This window comes from Python bivittatus, unplaced genomic scaffold (assembly GCF_059951505.1).
Source record: "Python bivittatus isolate LINGU-HERP-01145 unplaced genomic scaffold, Pbiv_v1 ctg000020_np1212, whole genome shotgun sequence".
Lineage (NCBI taxonomy): Eukaryota > Metazoa > Chordata > Lepidosauria > Squamata > Pythonidae > Python > Python bivittatus.
The window spans coordinates 51,462,177-51,479,520 of NW_028277030.1; the positions used below are offsets into that span (position 1 = coordinate 51,462,177).

At 42.3% G+C, this 17,344-nt stretch overlaps 1 protein-coding gene across 3 annotated transcripts in view; it reads right to left on the reverse strand.

The window, feature by feature from the left end:
• Positions 1-8,454: 8,454 nt before the first annotated feature.
• The window catches only part of EPHA7 (EPH receptor A7), a 171,870-nt gene continuing 162,980 nt past the window's right edge, over positions 8,455-17,344 (reverse strand). Inside the window, exons 15-16 of one of the 3 annotated variants that reach the window (XR_015795784.1) lie at positions 12,077-12,232; positions 8,455-11,345 (exon numbers count right to left, since the gene is read on the reverse strand). Coding sequence is in view for 2 of the 3 variants with exons in the window: in XM_088138575.1 (XP_087994701.1) it covers positions 11,231-11,345; positions 12,077-12,232 (271 nt within the window). In the remaining variant the exon portion in view is untranslated. The remainder of the gene's footprint in view (positions 11,346-12,076; positions 12,233-17,344) is intronic. The other 2 variants (XM_088138575.1, XM_088138569.1) reach the window with 2 other exon arrangements.

Sequence of the window (17,344 nt, forward strand, 5' to 3'; positions counted from 1 at the left end):
GTGCAGAAATATCTTCTTCCCATCTTTTTTATCATTCAGTCCCCACCACCACCAGCACCCCACATCCAGTTCCAGACATTCTTGGGAGGCAAATATCAAGGCAATCTTATTGAAACTAAGCAGGCTTGGGTTTAGGGAACATTGACTGAAAAAGAACCTCAAGTATTTTGTCTCAAGTTCTTCACCCTTTCTTACTTGCCAGGTTTCCCTTGATAGATTTCCAGACATGTGGTCAGCTATGCTCATGGCCTGTCATCAATTCCTGTGATGGATCTGGAGTAGTTTGTGGGGATGGAAGTGGCATTTGAGTTTTGGTAAGATGGGACAAGTCCATCCTTTTTGGAAGCCTGACATTTGAAAAGCAATGATTAAATGTTGCCACTATTTGTGCAGAGGGTTTGGGGAAAAACCTGACAATAGCAGTGTTGACAGGTCTGTCATTTCATACTTCTGTTCTGGCATGATAAACTGGATCCCAATGCACTGGTGTAGAATGTAACACAGTGAAAGCTGCAAGGATTATTTCCTGTTTGAACTAATAAGAGGAAAACTATTGGATCACAAAGCTTTCCTTGTATGTATGACAGTATGTATGACTGACTAATCAGGCAAGAGGACATTAAAAAAAAAGTACATTGAATTATTCAGCACATGAACCTAATAGCAGACCTTTGGCATAATGAATTGTAACTGACCAGTTCTAAAAATAATTTTCTTTTAAGTTTGTTTCGGTTGGGTTATTTAAATTCAGATTTAATTCAGATCTTACTGTTTTAAGAAACAAATTAATTTTTTGATGTGCATCTGTTATTTATTCTGGCTTTCTATACCTTATTGTATTAATTTAGGCCAGATGTTCAAATGCTACGTGCAACCATTTCATCAATGGATGCAATGCAATCCAATGCATTTTTTTAAAAAAGTAATGTAGTTCAGTCTTTTTGAATTAACTTGATTCCCACCCAAGTTTATTCTGCATTTGTTTGCAGTGTAGAGTAAGTCATCATGGGTAAAGGTTAGCAAGAATCAATTATAATGTCAAGCAATTACCTCCATACGTGGAAAAAAATCTTCAGAGATTGATCACCACTTTTTTCATATCACCAAATGCCAGTTCAGACACAATTCTTTTCTATGGATAAACTGCACAATCCAGTGAATGGCTGTTTGAGGACTATGCACAAATTATAATCTGCTAAATTTGAGGAAGGCAGAGGGATAGCAACATCTGACCAAGTCTTGTTCGTAGTATATACATTTACTATGGCTTCTCAATGATCTATGCACTGTCTATGCCTCAGCATGTAAGTCTGCAGATCCTGAGGAAAATCCTGAGGGTCCCACTGGAGTGCATTCAGAAGTCTTATTGAATACACATATAGTGAGAGACAAGGGCTATGTTTCTCTTTCTGTGAATATTCCCTCTGCAAGTAATCAGCAAGGAAAACTCAGCACATAATATATGCTGCTCTGTGAGAATTAGCTTAGTGGTTCTCACTGCATATGTTTGTTTTCTGATTGTGTGAGGATTCTGTAACAATTTGTGTTGTGTAGTGAGAGATAAAATCACAGAGGAAGGAAGATTTTGCAGACCACTAAGGTGGAGACAAGTTTTCAGAGGCAGGATATATTTTACATTTTAGCTGTCAAAGCTGTATTCTAAAAGTGGCACTATCTGTAGCCAACTCTAGAGCAACTCCGGACCATAATGCAGTCTTCCATTCCTGTATATTTTCATATCTTGTTTTGTTTTGAAATATTTGATTAATTTCAGTACTGAATTCATTTTCAGATCCACATGTTTTTATAGATACAGTTGCTACTGACATAGATGGACTCTCTGGATCTGAATTGGTGGTGAGATTGTGAAAAGAGTTTAAGAATAGAAATTACCATAGTCATTACTGAAAAATATATGATCAGACCTAAGTAACTCCACAATAGGCTGAATCCTTACAAAATGACCTGGTAAACTTGTTCAGAGGTTCAGCACCTCCTACTAGTACTAGTGACCCGGCCTTCTTTTCAAAATCTGCTTAGAGGAGTTAGTCACAAGCACAGTCAAATCTCCTTCTTGTGGCTCTGGCAGCAAAAATGTGATGCCCAATAGACCATAGTATATAGAGGATGGAATAAATGTTATCACGCTGCATTGTAAGCCACCATGGCAGTGGGTAGGATACTTGTCAGGAACCTAGCTGGCCTTAATCCCCATTAACAAGAATATGATGAATTGGCCAGGAGATTTTATATTATGATATTTTGGAGAAGCCTTTTAGTTAAAACAAATGAGGATATAGTAAAAAGAAGGACACTGATGAGCATCATTCATTCATTCCTCACTGCTAGAAGAAGCTCTTACTCCCAACAATCCTGTACTTAGATTACAGAGTTCTCCAGGCAAAATTCCAGAAGGGAAGTAGATGATAATTTAGGGCAGCATAATTGGAAGGTTGGTACTGCAATGTATTATTTCCAAGTAATTCATCAATATCATCCACGGAAAGATTAATTAAACTTTTTTTTAATCAACTCCAATTTGTAATATTCTCTGCATGAAAAATAATATATTATCTTAAATTTGTAGGATTTATCTTCACTCTAGGGTCAACAATACCTGCAAACGTAATTTAACTTTGTTGAACATTAACAAAACTGCACTTTAAATAAGTTAAAGGCTTTAAACCCATTTCTCTGAAATCGGCCAGTGTTAATACCTTTATCAGCAATGCCTGTAGAAATGTACAACATTTTTAAAGTCAAGGCCCATATTCCAAATATTGCTGAGACTAGGATAATGGAAGGCATGGAAATAGGAAAAAAATACATTTGATTGAATCCAATTATATTAATTAGGTAGGTTAATGCAATTTTCCCCATGACTTTCAAATTTCACCCATTTATGTTATACTACAACTCATAACTGAGTGGCAACTTTTGATGAGACTCTGAGATGGAGGCACCCAAGAGTTTGGAAACTTTATGTACCCTCAAGTTCTGTACTCCTGGATTAAAGTTTAGGTAAATTTTATCCAATGGTTTTTAAGAAAAAGAAAATACTCATTAATGAGAGAAAGACATTGGTTTCTGAATCAAAGTGATTCACTGAATTCAGCCCAAGTTGAAGCAGGTGAATGGTTGAATTGTACCTTGAAATAAATTTTGTGATGGGAGCATACTTCTAGCCTAATTTCATAGGACTGCAGTCTTTGATATATTGCAAATAAGATTTAGGTAATGCTGGTTTGGAGTGCACCAAATTGAGTCAAAGCTGGTTGATGCATACATTAAGTGATATTTATAGAATTGGAACCACTTCTACAATAGGTTGATTGGACATATTGTGAAGGTATTTATTATTTATGTTAGAGGAATGAGTGTAAATGCCTATGGGGAATGTATAGGGAATCAAATGCAGATTTAAAAAATGAGCCAATATGGGGGAGGGAACATTAACAAAAAAGATAAATAAGCACCCAATAAGAATATTGGATGGCTTGGCTTGAATGAATCGGGGGGGGGGACCTCTAAAATAGGAAAACAAATGAGCTTGATGGTTATTTCTTATGGCTGGCTGCCAAGTTTGTTCATTTTTGTTCCTTTTCTATGGAAAAACTAAAGTAACGCTTACGACTACCTTTAGAGTGTGTGAATAATTTAATAGCTACCAGGTATTCCAGCCTCTCTAAATTTGTGATTTCCATTATAGTTGCTGCATGACATTGGAAAGTGCCACCATAGGGCAACAAATGTGGGTGTGGTCCAGAGAGCACTAAGTACTTTTCAATCCCCCCAAATCTGATGGGATTTTGATGACTGATCGTCATCAATAAAACACATCCTTAGCTTCCTTTGGATTGCATCTGATGTTGCTGAATCATTGAAAGCTGCACTTCTTTGTCAGTAATACTTATTTTTCCTTAAAAATTATCCTGAAAGATAGTGAAGGTTTTGCCATAAACAACGCATTATTTCTTTCCTTTCTGCATCCAATTACATTGTCTAGCAGTCAAGCTTGTAAGTGATGAGAACTTTCAGACATTAAACTCCTAGAAGACTGCTTGGGGCAGTATTTTGTCCCTTAGTAATTTTGTCACGACGGAGTTCCCAGGTATCTGCTTCTGCGTGTTGGTTTTCTTAGATGTCTGGAATATAGTCTCGTACTCTACTCTTTTCTCAGATTCAGGTTTAGCAATTTCCCTCTACACCTTCATAATTGTGGGATATCAAACACCCCAACCTAAATATAGAGTCAGAAGTGGACTGGGATGTTAGTTTAAGGCAGGGTTTCTCAACCTTAGCAACTTTAAGATATGTGGACTTCAACTCCCAGAATTCCCCAGCCAGCCATTCTGGCTGGGGAATTCTGGGAGTTGAAGTCCACATATCTTAAAGTTGCTAAGGTTGAGAAACACTGGTCTAAGGCAAAGCTTAGACCACTTCTGGTGATTCTGGTCAAGTAGCCTACTATTGCAGACTCTCCAACATACAATGTCCATGAGTTTATATGATTTCTGACTGAGAGCATGGGCTTCCAGGATGCTGTGGGGGGTGGTGGTGATGAGGTGTGCTATAACATCATGACACAAATACTGCAATATTGTGACTTCCCTACTTCTGCCAAACATCAGGATGCAAGGCAATATTGGTAGGATTTGCATTGTGAACTCACGACGTATTTCTGACCATCATGGCCTGATGTGGATGCTGTTGGCTGAGAGTGGGCTAACATGGTATGTGAAGCCACTCTGGTAGGTGGACGGGACTGTAGCTTACTTCTCTCTCCTGTGTGGCTTTTATTATGAGCCATGGTTTGTCTAAGGCAAAGCATGTCATTTGCACTTAGTACACGCTCATGTAAACTCTGAAAGTGGCAGGTTGCTGAGAGTTCAGATTCTGATAACAGGAAATGGCAGCCACTTAGACAATAGACTTAAGCTGTCATGTTTAAAAAGCTACATGGGACAGTGGTATGGCTGGTTCCCTTAACCTAGAATAACTTTGCATGTTATGCTGGCTCAGCTTCTCTTAGATCCAGTGTTTAGCTGAATGTTGTTATTTTCTTGAACGTTCCTCCCAGGTGCACAGATTTACCAAGCACTGTTATCATTTAATATTTTTATTTGACAAGTGCTTGCATCTAAGCATAGTACAAGACCTGTTATCTTGCTAGCATTAATTTACTCATTTTGTCTTATATGCTTGGGATGGATGAGCCACTGGGAGTGAAAACACCTTCATAACAAGCTGTTGCTATTTTGTTGACATCAACAATGGAAGGCGGAGCCAGAACCATGATGCATTGGGGTCGTTTTTCTCCCCAAAGAGATCTCATTGCACATTGGAAAGGGGAGCTTGTAATTGCCTTCTGTCTCTCTTATAACGGTGTCTGAAGAAGCCATTGGCTCCCAGTTACATGTAGGCTGTGTTCACACAACACAGTTAACCAGGCCAGTTATAAGCCCAGCAGCTGCTACATTTGCAAATATGCTAAGGTTGGTTAATTTTATTTTCTTTTTTTGTGGCCCAAGCCACATGATTACTTTGCAGTTCAATGCACTGTGTAAATTCACAAAATAGTTTATTTCAATCTCCCAACTCCACCACTGTTTACACTTTGAGAACGTTGTGGCAAAAGGGACCCTTTCAATTCTTCAGAAATGTTTAACATGTCCTAACTCGTCACTGTGATGCAAAAATGAAGGCCCTTGGAAGAGGTAAGCATTTATGCATTTGGTAATTTTGAGCTGAATGCATGATTATGTCAATCTCAACCAACATGTCTCTCTAAAGGAAATTAACCTATGTTAAATAGACTCTTTTCCCCATTCTTAAATCTCTCCCTCTTAATTCATCTTTTATTTTTGAAAACTCACTTTAAGCTCTGCAATTTGCAATGCCTACAGCTCCCTCACCTAAAATATTAAAATATTGCACTTAAATCAGTCTCAGATTCTGGTGATTCTAGTCAAGTTGGCTCTCTAAAATTCCTGTTTGGACCATAACATAGTTTTTCGTTCTTTTCCTGTTCTACCTATACATCTGCGGTGGGCAATCTTTTGGGGACAGGACCTATTTGTAATTTTGACAGCAAGTTGTACAAATAGTCACAAAATAGCTGTTGTAGTGGTCGTGGCCAGTTATAAAACCTCCATTTATCAAAACATTAGAGTTAGCTGAGATGTTTTTTTATCAACCCAGTGAGGCCCAAAGGCATTCCATAGCTAAGTGGGATGTTACAGGACGGAGCGCCATTATTCCAGTTGTGTATTTATTTATTATTCTTTGCAACCCAACAGAATGCTGGAAAGAAATTATGGAAAGGAGCTCAGAATTCGCTGAAAACCAAACAGAGCAGGACCAAATTTGGTATGGGAGGAGCAGCAGTAAAAAAAATAATAAAAAAATAAAGTTAAAAACTGGACTGATCCAGATTGGGGCTACAAAGGAAAATATCACACACCCAAATTACCCCCCAGTGCATCCCCAAGGAAGAGGCAATTGAGAAGCAGCTCAGAAAGCTGTTGACTGCATTGTTCTAAGCCTGCCTTCTTTCTTGGTCATGTGCTCTAGAGTGGAATGTATGTAGCCCACCATGTACTTCCCACACAAAACCACAGATGCGACGTTTCTAGCACAGAAGTAAGAGTCAATTATTAGTAGAGTTGGGTTCCAGATGTGGAATAGAAGAGGAACACCATGCTATTCTTTGCCTTAAGAAACAAAAAATATTGGGTGAAATCTGATTGCATATTTTAAAATACTACTTGCTGGAACAAGGGCAAGACTAAAAAAAAAAAAGCAAGCAAATAAACACGTTTTCCATTGTGAAACAATGTTGATCTTAAATTTCCACAGATGGGAAGAGATCTAGAAATAAAAATTCAAAACTTTTAGTTTTGGTGTTCTGCAACATTTATAATTTACCTTATGGACATTTCTGTTGTCAAATGTAAGAGTAGAACTGTGAAAATCCTTTCAAGATGAAACACCTCTCTTAGCAGCCCCATCTTTTCCAGACTTTTTAAAAAATACAGTATGGCAAAAACTTTCTTCTAAAGGACTTGCAAAGTCTTTTGCCTTAGCTTTTTTAGGTATTCTGTATTATCTTCCTGTAATACTTTATATAAGTTGTGTGTTTTTTTAGAATCCTGGAACTGATTCTAAATCTAAGCATCCAGAGACGATATGATATAGGCAGAACTTACACACTAGTGCTTAGAGATGTTCAGCACACTAGTGATTCACTGGGTCTGTGATGCCACCACATACTTTCATATCTTCCTCGGCCAGATGGAAAGTGAAAGAGAGATGCTGCACTGGGTGGAATCTCGTTAGATGAAAACGTGATACAGTTATATACGCACTGTATAGTGTTTTATAACATTTCTCCAGATATATGAATTCCTATGCAATCCATTATTCGCCAAAGCTCATATGAAATATGAAAGAATTAAGTGCAAACAAAACTTGATATACGCCCTAATAGCCATGACTGAAATCCTATTGTAGTTTCAATCATGAGTAATGCATAAATTAATGTATAACTATTATTCTTGAACTACTCCATGTCCTGAGTATTATGTTAAGCATGCTGATTGTAGTACACATGGCTAATTGTCTATTTAAGAGAAATTAGGTCCTATATCAAGTCAATTCTTGGATCCCCATTTAAATAGGGATGTGCAGGCATTTAAAAGGTTGTTCTCATTTGTGCATAGTCTCATTAGATCAGAAAGATGAAACATGGTTACGTTCACAACAGTCAAACACAAAGAAAAAGACATGTTCTTTTCAGGTAATCATGACAATTTCTACCAAGCTGCACTGCACTCGTGTTATTTCTTTTTGCACAATCACTTTGCAAAACACAAACACTATTAGCTACTGAATCTATATATGAGGATATAGGAAGATAACTAGAGGCGTAAATTTGCAAGCTAATGGCACAAGCTAAAGCAATTAAAGCCAATGGAACTGTTGCAATCAAATGCAGTATGATTAGAACTGTAGCCTTATGCCTGATCCAGCTATCCATGGGCAGAGCAATAAACCACTGAGCATATTTTCCACTTCTGCAAATGATTTTCATGGTAGGTCCAGCTGTCAACCATGGTGTCAATGGTCTTTTTGGGATTCATGGAGAGAATGGAAGGCTACCTTTGAATCTGTACCTACTCCCCATTCCTGCTCCAAAGCAAATGATTGGCATGATGGTTGGCGACCTTGTGCAGCTGTCACCTAGGTTTTTTTCTCTCTCCAAACTTAAGTGATCTACACCAAGCATCTCTTTGCACGTAGTCTGTGTGGAATCAACACAGATCATAAACAGAAGCTTATTTCTGTATGTATTTTAGACTTCTTTGTATCTAGGCATAGGCTGTTGAATAAGCCCACTGAAATCAATGATGTAAGTAATATTTTAAATGAACCAAGTTTACAAATCCGGAGAATGCTCATATGGGTACATTAAGAACACAACATCTGCTCCCAGTTTAATACCAAATTATCAGCTCCACCTACACCCAATGAGAAATTACGACACTCAGAGATAGCTATAAAATGCTGCAGTTGCTATATAGACAGACAATGACAAATAACCCTTATTCACAGTTATATTTCCAAAAATATATTTACAGTCTATTACAAAGATTACAAATGGAAGTGTCTATGTAATGGGAATATGTTAATTCAAATATTTTTGTTTATCTTTTTTACAGATTTCTTTAACAAAGGGTGAAAGAAGAAAAATTAGCATAATCAAAATTATTTTTCTAACAAAATAAATAAATAAAACAACAAATAAAACATTGTACAGTGCTGTAAAAGAAAAAAAATGGGAGGAAGGGCAAATTATCTATTTGAGTTCTTTGTAACTATCTTTGGTCCTAAACGTGGGAAAACACATTATATAGCACTGAAAAACATGTTCCTTTTTGTGATGCTCTGTAAGTAAAATAGAAAAATATAGTGCATTTTCAATGTATTCAGAGCTCACTGCACATAAATGTGTGTACAAAACAAGACAGTATAAATAAAATGTACAAGTTTTACAAAGGAACATTTACAGGGTTATTTTTTTTTCATTTTTTTTCTTTTTGTGGATGCCCACATTATCAAACAAGTCTTAATTTATATGACTGATCCCTGGGATCTTTCTCTATGAAAACCAATAGAAGCATCCCAGTTCTCTTTGGAAGTACAGCTATTCACTGCTGGGGTAGCTCATGATTTTCATATTTTGACAGCATTAGTCACCTGTTTCATATATAGTCCTGCGACACACTTTGTTATTGCTTATGGTAATTATATATTTCACTCAACTCAAGTACACATATATTAAATTAAAACTGGTATTTTTAAAAAAGTTCTCTCACTCAACAATCAACTTTCAGTCAGAAGTTTTGAATGCATGCGCCTAGAGCAGCTCATTAAAAACACACACACGTACACAATGAAATGTTGAAGTGCCACTTGCCTTATATTCCTACACCTGTAATAGAAAATCCAAAGGCACCATCTGACAGGAACATGTCCTGTGCAAGCCCTGTATCTGCTATCCGTCTGTCACTCATTTCATTGGAGCTTGCACAAGAGGACTGCAATCCAGAGAATGTTAGGTAGACTTGGGGCCCATGAAATCCTGGGAACTTCATAGCACAATTATGTTCTTAAATCACATTCATTTCAGTGTGTGTAATTTCGGCATCCTGAACTGGGCTTGTCCCAAAGTGTGGACCGAGACAGATACATATACCTGGGTGATACGTTACTGGTGGCAGCATTGGTGAGGATTATGTGAATTGCTGCAGACAAATCTGGGTTCTGGCATTGCTTGCCATTACAGATGAGGCTGTCTATAATGAGGAAGGCAGTCTATGAGTGAGGTCATCTGCCTGCCCACGTCTCAAACCGAACGATTGCTGGAAGTATGGGCAGAAAGGAAACCCCAGCTGAAAACAAACAGAATATATCCACCCAGCTGAATGCAAATTCTTATGAACTTACACACAGTGTAAGAAAGTCTATTCTTCTCTGGATTGCATCCTCACATTCTTATTTCTGCAAGAGGGACTACATTCATCTTAATCTCATATTAGCCATATGCTTGTTATTTCTCCTAGACCTTCTAATGTACAATGTTGAATAAAATAAAATAAAATAAAAAGACACCCAATCCCCTGCAAGAACAAACGCCCAATGTGCTCTGATTAAAAGGCTAAGCAACACTATAGTACTTGTACTTGTTTTGTTTAGACACCTACCATCAATCATTCAGTTCAGTGAAAGGGCTTCAACCCATTTAAAGTTGCAGATGTACAGCTTCCTTTAACCCAGGCAACCTACTAAAATCATCTTTCAAACCATTTCTTAAAAGTGCCTAGGCATTTTTAGGGAACATTATTGCTAGGTTCACCATTTTATCCATTTCCTGTTTAAAGAGAGCGTGTGATTTAGTTATACAAAATTATTTTCAAAAATATCAGAACTCTTGGCAATGATTTTTTTTCCTGATTTCCTGCCAATTAGCAAACCACATCAATGTGGTGTGGAATAAACAGACAAAAGTAGATGCCAAAAAAAGAAGAAAAAAAAAAGAAAAAAAGAAAAAAATCCTGGCCAACCCTGCTTCACCCACCCAGTAGCTAGCCTGATACACATTTCTCTGTTACACTTCTTGTGGCTATAGAAACTTGTACAATCTTTCAAAAAGTCCCCAGTGTAATAATGTGTCATATGCTTAGCACTAAGAAGGTCCAAAGATATAAATGCAACATTAAAATAAGATCTATATGAAGAAGGAACACAACTGATTTCTTAAAACAAGTTTGAAATTAAAGTTTTAAGGAAAATATTTGTTGACTTTAACAATAGTATCATGATTTTTATCTGACAAATATATTCTTTCTTTTAAAATCCTTTATATACACTTTAAAAAGTCCATTAGATAAAAAGGAGGTTAGAGAGTTCAAGGTGTTCGTAGGTGTTTCAGGTAGTACTTTGTTTATTGTCACTTCTTTTGTTGCCGCCATTAGATCTGTTTTCCCTTTTTAAGTAACGTTCTGGTGGCACTTAGGAGTTCAAGTCTGTAGGTGCTTCTGGTGGGCCTTCTGTTACCTGCATGAAGGCTCCGTAAAATCGCTTGTCTTCTAGCAGCACTTCATGAAGACTGAAGGCTGGCACTGTTCTCTCAAGTCTGTCACCTCCCTTGTAAGGGAGAAATGTCTCATCACACTTGGATGCCAGTGCCATGCAAATGTAACATTTGTGCTCTCATAGTCTGAATGCTGCTCATGATTTTCTTCTGATGGCCAACCAATGTGATACCTAAGCTCATTATATCACTATGGGAGGGAGGAAAATTCAACGTTAGTAATCTTTCAGTACATCAGAACAGAAAAGAAACAGCAACACTGATACAACAAAATGATATTTAGTGCACTATGAGTATGCCTAGTTTTTCTGGTGACTACGTCATAATATAACATGCACAGTGCTTTCTGATGAAATAGACTATGGTCAGTAAAAATAAAATTTTAAAAATTGCTATTATCTTCTAGAAATTGGTACGTGTATATGTTCCAAGGAGATAACATGACCTCTGCCATGAAGGCCAGATAATACTTAGGATATTACAGTTATTGTTTTCCTTTTTAAAGGAAGAGAAAGAGAGAAAGCACAATCTTAAAACTGTCTGCCGAGAAACCAAATTTTACAAATTTTAATAAGGGTTAAAACTCTCCTGAGAGTAGTTTATGCTTAGTCAATATTGTCCTCAACCATATTTAACACACTTTGTACTCTTAACTAGCAAGAAGTAAGTTCCCAAAATGAAAACAGCTTTTATTACCCTGCAAAGTCACATCCCCTTTTATCATAGTTAAACAGATATTAGCAAGGAACCAGAATTTTCTGTGGTACATTTTTTCTCTTAAGAAGAAGACCAGGTAAGTCTTTAACCAAGCTCAATAACATAAATGTTATATAATCTGGCCAAAAATCCCCCTTCTGCCAATCAAACAAAAACAGAATCAGGCTGAAATAGGCACACAATATAAGCACCCAATTCACTTACTCAATAGTCATCCTGGCTACTGTCTCAAGGTTATTGTAACCTGCAGCAGAAAAATTATCCTTGTATCTTTCCATCTTGATTGCTTGCAACCATTCTCCTACGGAGCAAAATGTTGTGAAATCAGGTGTGTTCTGGTCCAGAAGAGGGCTGATTGGTCTAGGTTGAGTGAAAAATATTATTTCAGAAAGGAAAAAAATAAATAAATCAGTATTTATGTTACCTAATAGGAATATATCAATCTAAAATATATAAGGCAGCAAAAATTGCAAGAAATATTTAATTGTTAAGTATGTACAAAGTTATATTGCTGTGTAACAGTCTAGCAGAGTATTAATACTTTAGATAAGGTCTGGTACTCCAGTGCTTACTTGCTATTTTTACATTTCCTCTCCATTCTCCTAGTTTTTGTGTAAATTGCTCAGTTACCTTTATCCCATTCCCTTTTCCTCCCTGTAATATTGTTACTGAATTGTACCTACATCTGGTCATCAACAGTAATAAAGGATTTGATTTGAATCTACAGCTGAGTTACAATCATAGAAAGCATCTAAAGGTTTTAGGAGATTTCTCAATATTTAGAACAAAATAAAACCTTTGTTTTAAATAATGAAAAATAGGATACTTATAAAATAAAATAAATATAATCACTTCTTTGAAATCTTGAGCTGTGCATTCTCCTTGAAGACTGGGCTTAATTCTACATATGTTCATATACGATGGAAGATTCATTCAAAATAGTAGTTACATCTAATCTAATAATAAGTCATAGGGATAATGCTTGTTTCTGATTTCTAACTTTAGGCATAAAGTACACATATAACTGCTTCACTAATGGTAGATTCCTTTTCTTGTTGAGAATTTGAAAAGGGATAAATAAAAAAGAGGCATTAAGCAATAATCTTTGTGACTGTTCATTCTGTTTTTCTCTGTCAATGAAAAGAAGGAGATGCTCAGAATTATTATTTTTTTTTTTTACTGAAAACAGAGTCAAGCTTTGCTAGTTCACATGCAAGAAAAAGGGCATTAAGGGAATTAAGTTTCTGTTTGTGTTTGTATTCTATTTTGGTGTATAGGAAGCCTTTGTGGAGGGCTTCTGAGAAGCCATCATAGCCTGCTCTACCTCATCCTGGAGGACTGTGGAAGCATCTAGACACTTGTACCTGATGGATATATTTTTTTTATTTATGATCCCTGGACTAGATACTGTGGACATAATCAGCTCTATGTCAGGTTCGGTCAGCACGAGGCTTCAGGGAAGCACGGGGTTGCAGGGAAGCTCGCAACCAGACCACGCGGAATCCACCGGCGGTAGCTAGCGGGGAAAAGAGGAACCGAAAGCGCCGCTAATTAACGAGCCACCTGCGGCCAGCTAAACAGGAAAACCGCAGCGGAAGCTTTTAATTATGAACTGATAACGGCGCGAGCAAGCAAGGAACGGGGCCGCAGGGCAGCGAAACAAGATCGCAACGCAGCACAGAACCCGCGGGTCTGCACGTAGCAGGGAGGGGCCAACCCAGCCGGAGGGGGACTGGCAATCAAGGACAATGGACTCTGACCGACCCTGCCATCATGAACGATCAGGGGGGACATTGGGGGGCCTAATAGCCCACAGCCGCAACGCGATCACGAGGCGGGAAAAAGCGCGGGAAGGGGGGAATATAACAAGTGATGCAATTGTACCAAGCCAGTCCTGGCTTTGCTTGTGACTACTACGTTACGCATGAGTAAACCTTCTTTGTGAACCACACGTGTCACGAGAGTTTCTCTGTCGAACGGGGCAAATCTCACATAAAGCCAGGACTCACCGTCAGCGCTACCCGGTACCACCGAGGAGCGTTTTCTTTCTCAATACAGGCATGACCAGCGACGAGGAATCCGTGGGTCAGCTGGAGCGCGAGGGATCCAGGCTCGCGGGAGGGCGGTCGGAGCCGCCCAGGAGCGACGGGGCAGCGGCCAGGGCCGGGCGCACTCCATCCGAGCGGTGGTCGATGGGCGTGAACCAAGGACCAGACGATTCAGGCGTTACGATGACCCGGGGTTCGGGGTTCCGGAACCGTGAGTGGAGCGAGAAATTCGCCCGACTAGAGGAGAGAGTCGAGCGACGCCTAGATGCCGTGGAGGCGATGCTCCAGACCCTACTACAGAGAGTGGGGCCACCGGCGGTGAACGAGGAGGCGAGAGACAGGGGGGGGCGGTCCGACACCCCCGCCGGCACCACCCACGGCGCCCCGGTCGGAGGACCAACGGGCGGCGGAATCCCGAGGCAGTATCGAGACCTGGCGGCAGCGTTCGGGGAGAAGGAGTCTGACCAGCTCCCACCACACCGGCCCAGTGATTGCGCCATCGAGCTAGAGCCAGGAGCGACCCTGCCTAAGCCAAAAATGTACTCCCTGTCGAGGAGGGAGATGGGAGCCCTGCGCGAGTTCATAGACAAGAACCTAGCACGGGGATTCATCCAACCCGCGAAGTCACCATTAGCGGCCCCGGTGTTATTCCGGGAGAAGAAGGACGGCTCGCTCCGTATGTGCGTAGACTACCGGGGGCTGAACGCAATCAGCACGGAGTACAAATACCCCCTCCCCCTGATGAAGGACTTGATGTCGCATCTGTTGAAGGGGAGGGTATTCACAAAACTGGACTTGCGCGAAGCCTACTTCAGAGTTAGGATCCGCGCAAAAGATGAGTGGAAGACGGCGTTCAACACCCCGCTCGGAAGCTACCAGTTTTCCGTGATGCCGTTCGGATTAAAAGGGGCCCCGGGGGTATTTATGCAGCTAATTAATGAGGTGCTGCACGACCTACTCTACCGGGGCGTCCTGGTCTACCTGGACGACATCCTCATCTACACCGAGACCCTGGCGGAGCACGTGAGCCTGGTGCGCACGGTGCTCCAGAGACTGCTGAAGGCACAGCTGTACGCAAAGCTCTCGAAATGCGAGTTCCATCGAGAGCAACTAGACTACCTCGGCTACCGAATATCCAGCCGGGGAATTGAGATGGACCCAGCGAAAGTAAGGGATGTCCTGGGCTGGGAAGCGCCGCGAACCCGGAGGCAACTCCAAAGCTTCCTAGGGTTTGCGAACTTCTATCGTCAGTTCATCCCGAACTTCGCCCAAATCGCCCTTCCCCTAACCGACCTGCTAAAAACCAAGGGCACTGGGAAACCCCCCTCGCGTGGACTGCAGAATGCCAGGGGGCGTTTGAGGAACTAAAACAGCGGTTCACCGCGGAGCCGATCCTGCGCCATCCCGACCCAGACCGGCGGTTTATAATCCAAGTGGATGCATCAGACGTGGCAACGGGAGCAGTCCTGCTCCAACCCAGCCCGGAGGGGGCCATCCACCCGTGCGCCTACGCCTCCCGCAAATTCACCGAGACGGAGAGGAGGTGGATGGTGTGGGAGAAAGAGGCGTACGCGGTCAAGTGGGCGCTGGCCACGTGGAGGCATCTACTGGAGGGGGCAACTGAACCATTCGAGGTGTGGACGGACCATAAGAACCTCGAGGCCCTGAAGACCCCGCGTAAGCTATCCCCCAAACAGGCACGGTGGTCCCAATACTTCGGGAGGTTGAGGTTCACACTGAAACACATCCCCGGGAAGCGCAACTTCTTAGCGGATGGACTGTCTCGCATGCCCCAACACGCCAGCCTACGGGAGGAGATCGTGGACTCCGTCATCCCCGCCAGCAGGCTGGCTGCAAAGGCGGTGACCCGAAGCCAGACCAAGGGGGAGCGACGGGACGCGGCGTCTGAAGTAAGGCAAGGGTTCGCGGAGGCAGCGGAGCGGGACGGTTGGCTCAAGCAGAACCGAGAGGTGCTAACCAGCCAAGAGGGGTTGTGGTGGCACGAAGGAAAGCTGTACGTACCCGAGGGTTGCCGACGGGAGGTCATGGAGAGAGCCCACGACAGCCGGAGCGCGGGGCATTACGGCTTCGTAAAGACACTCCACTTAATCCGGCGGCAGTTTTGGTGGCCCACGCTCCGGAAGGACGTGGAGGCGTACTCGGGGGGTTGCCCGGTGTGCGCAACAGCGAAAGGAGCCAAAGGCAAACCTAGAGGCCTACTCCAGCCGGTAGCGGAACCCGACGGCCCTTGGCAAGAGGTCGCCATGGACTTCATAGTGGAGCTCCCGGAGAGTAAGGGGAAGACCGCCATTTGGGTGGTCACGGACTTATTCTCCAAACAAGCGCACTTTGTAGCGTGCCGGCGAGTCCCCACGGCCGAGGGGCTGGCGAAACTGTTCGTGCAACATGTCTACCGACTCCACGGCGCACCTCGACGTATCGTCAGCGATCGGGGCGGCAACTTCATCGCGCGGTTCTGGTGGGAGTTCCTGAAGCGGGTGGGGACGAAACAAGCCCTATCCTCCGCGGCGCACCCGCAGACGGACAGAGCCACGGAACGCCTGAACGGGGGGCTCGAACAGTACCTGCGCTGCTACGTGGGGCACCAACAGGACGATTGGGCGGAGCTACTACCATTCGCGGAGGTGGCATACAACAACGCCGTCCACAAGAGCACCGGGTTCTCTCCGTTCAAAGTAGCCACCGGGAGAGATTTCGTCCCCATGCCGGAGCTGCCTCAGCCGGAATCCCAGATCAACTCCCTGGACGCCTGGTTCGCCCAAATCGACGAGACCCGGCGAGCGGCGCACGCGGCATTGCAAAGAGCCAAAGCCGACTACAAGAAGCACGCGGACCGCAAGAGGCTCCCCGAGGAAAAGTGGAAAGTGGGGGACCAGGTGTATCTGTCAACCAAAAACCTAAAGACGCACCAGGCATCGAAAAAACTCAGCCCGAGGTTTGTGGGGCCGTTCCCCATTTCGGAGGTCATCAATCCGGTGACCGTCAGGCTGACGCTCCCGAAAAGCCTCGGGAAGATCCACCCGGTGTTCCATTGCAGCCTGCTAAAGTTGCACCAGCCGGGGAACGCCTGGCACAAGGCGGAGGGAGTACCACCACCCATCATGGTCGGGGGGGAGCAGCATTTCGAAATCAACCGGATACTGGACGCCCGGAGGCACAAGGGGCATACCCAGCTCCTAGTGCAATGGAAACATTTCCCCAAGTCCCACAGCGAATGGGTGAGTAAAACCCACATAAGGGCGCCGGACCTAGTGCGGGACTTTTACAGTAAATACCCCGGGAAGCCGAAATAGGACCGAGGGGGGGGAGTTGTCGTCAGGGGGGCGGCATGTCAGGTTCGGTCAGCACGAGGCTTCAGGGAAGCACGGGGTTGCAGGGAAGCTCGCAACCAGACCACGCGGAA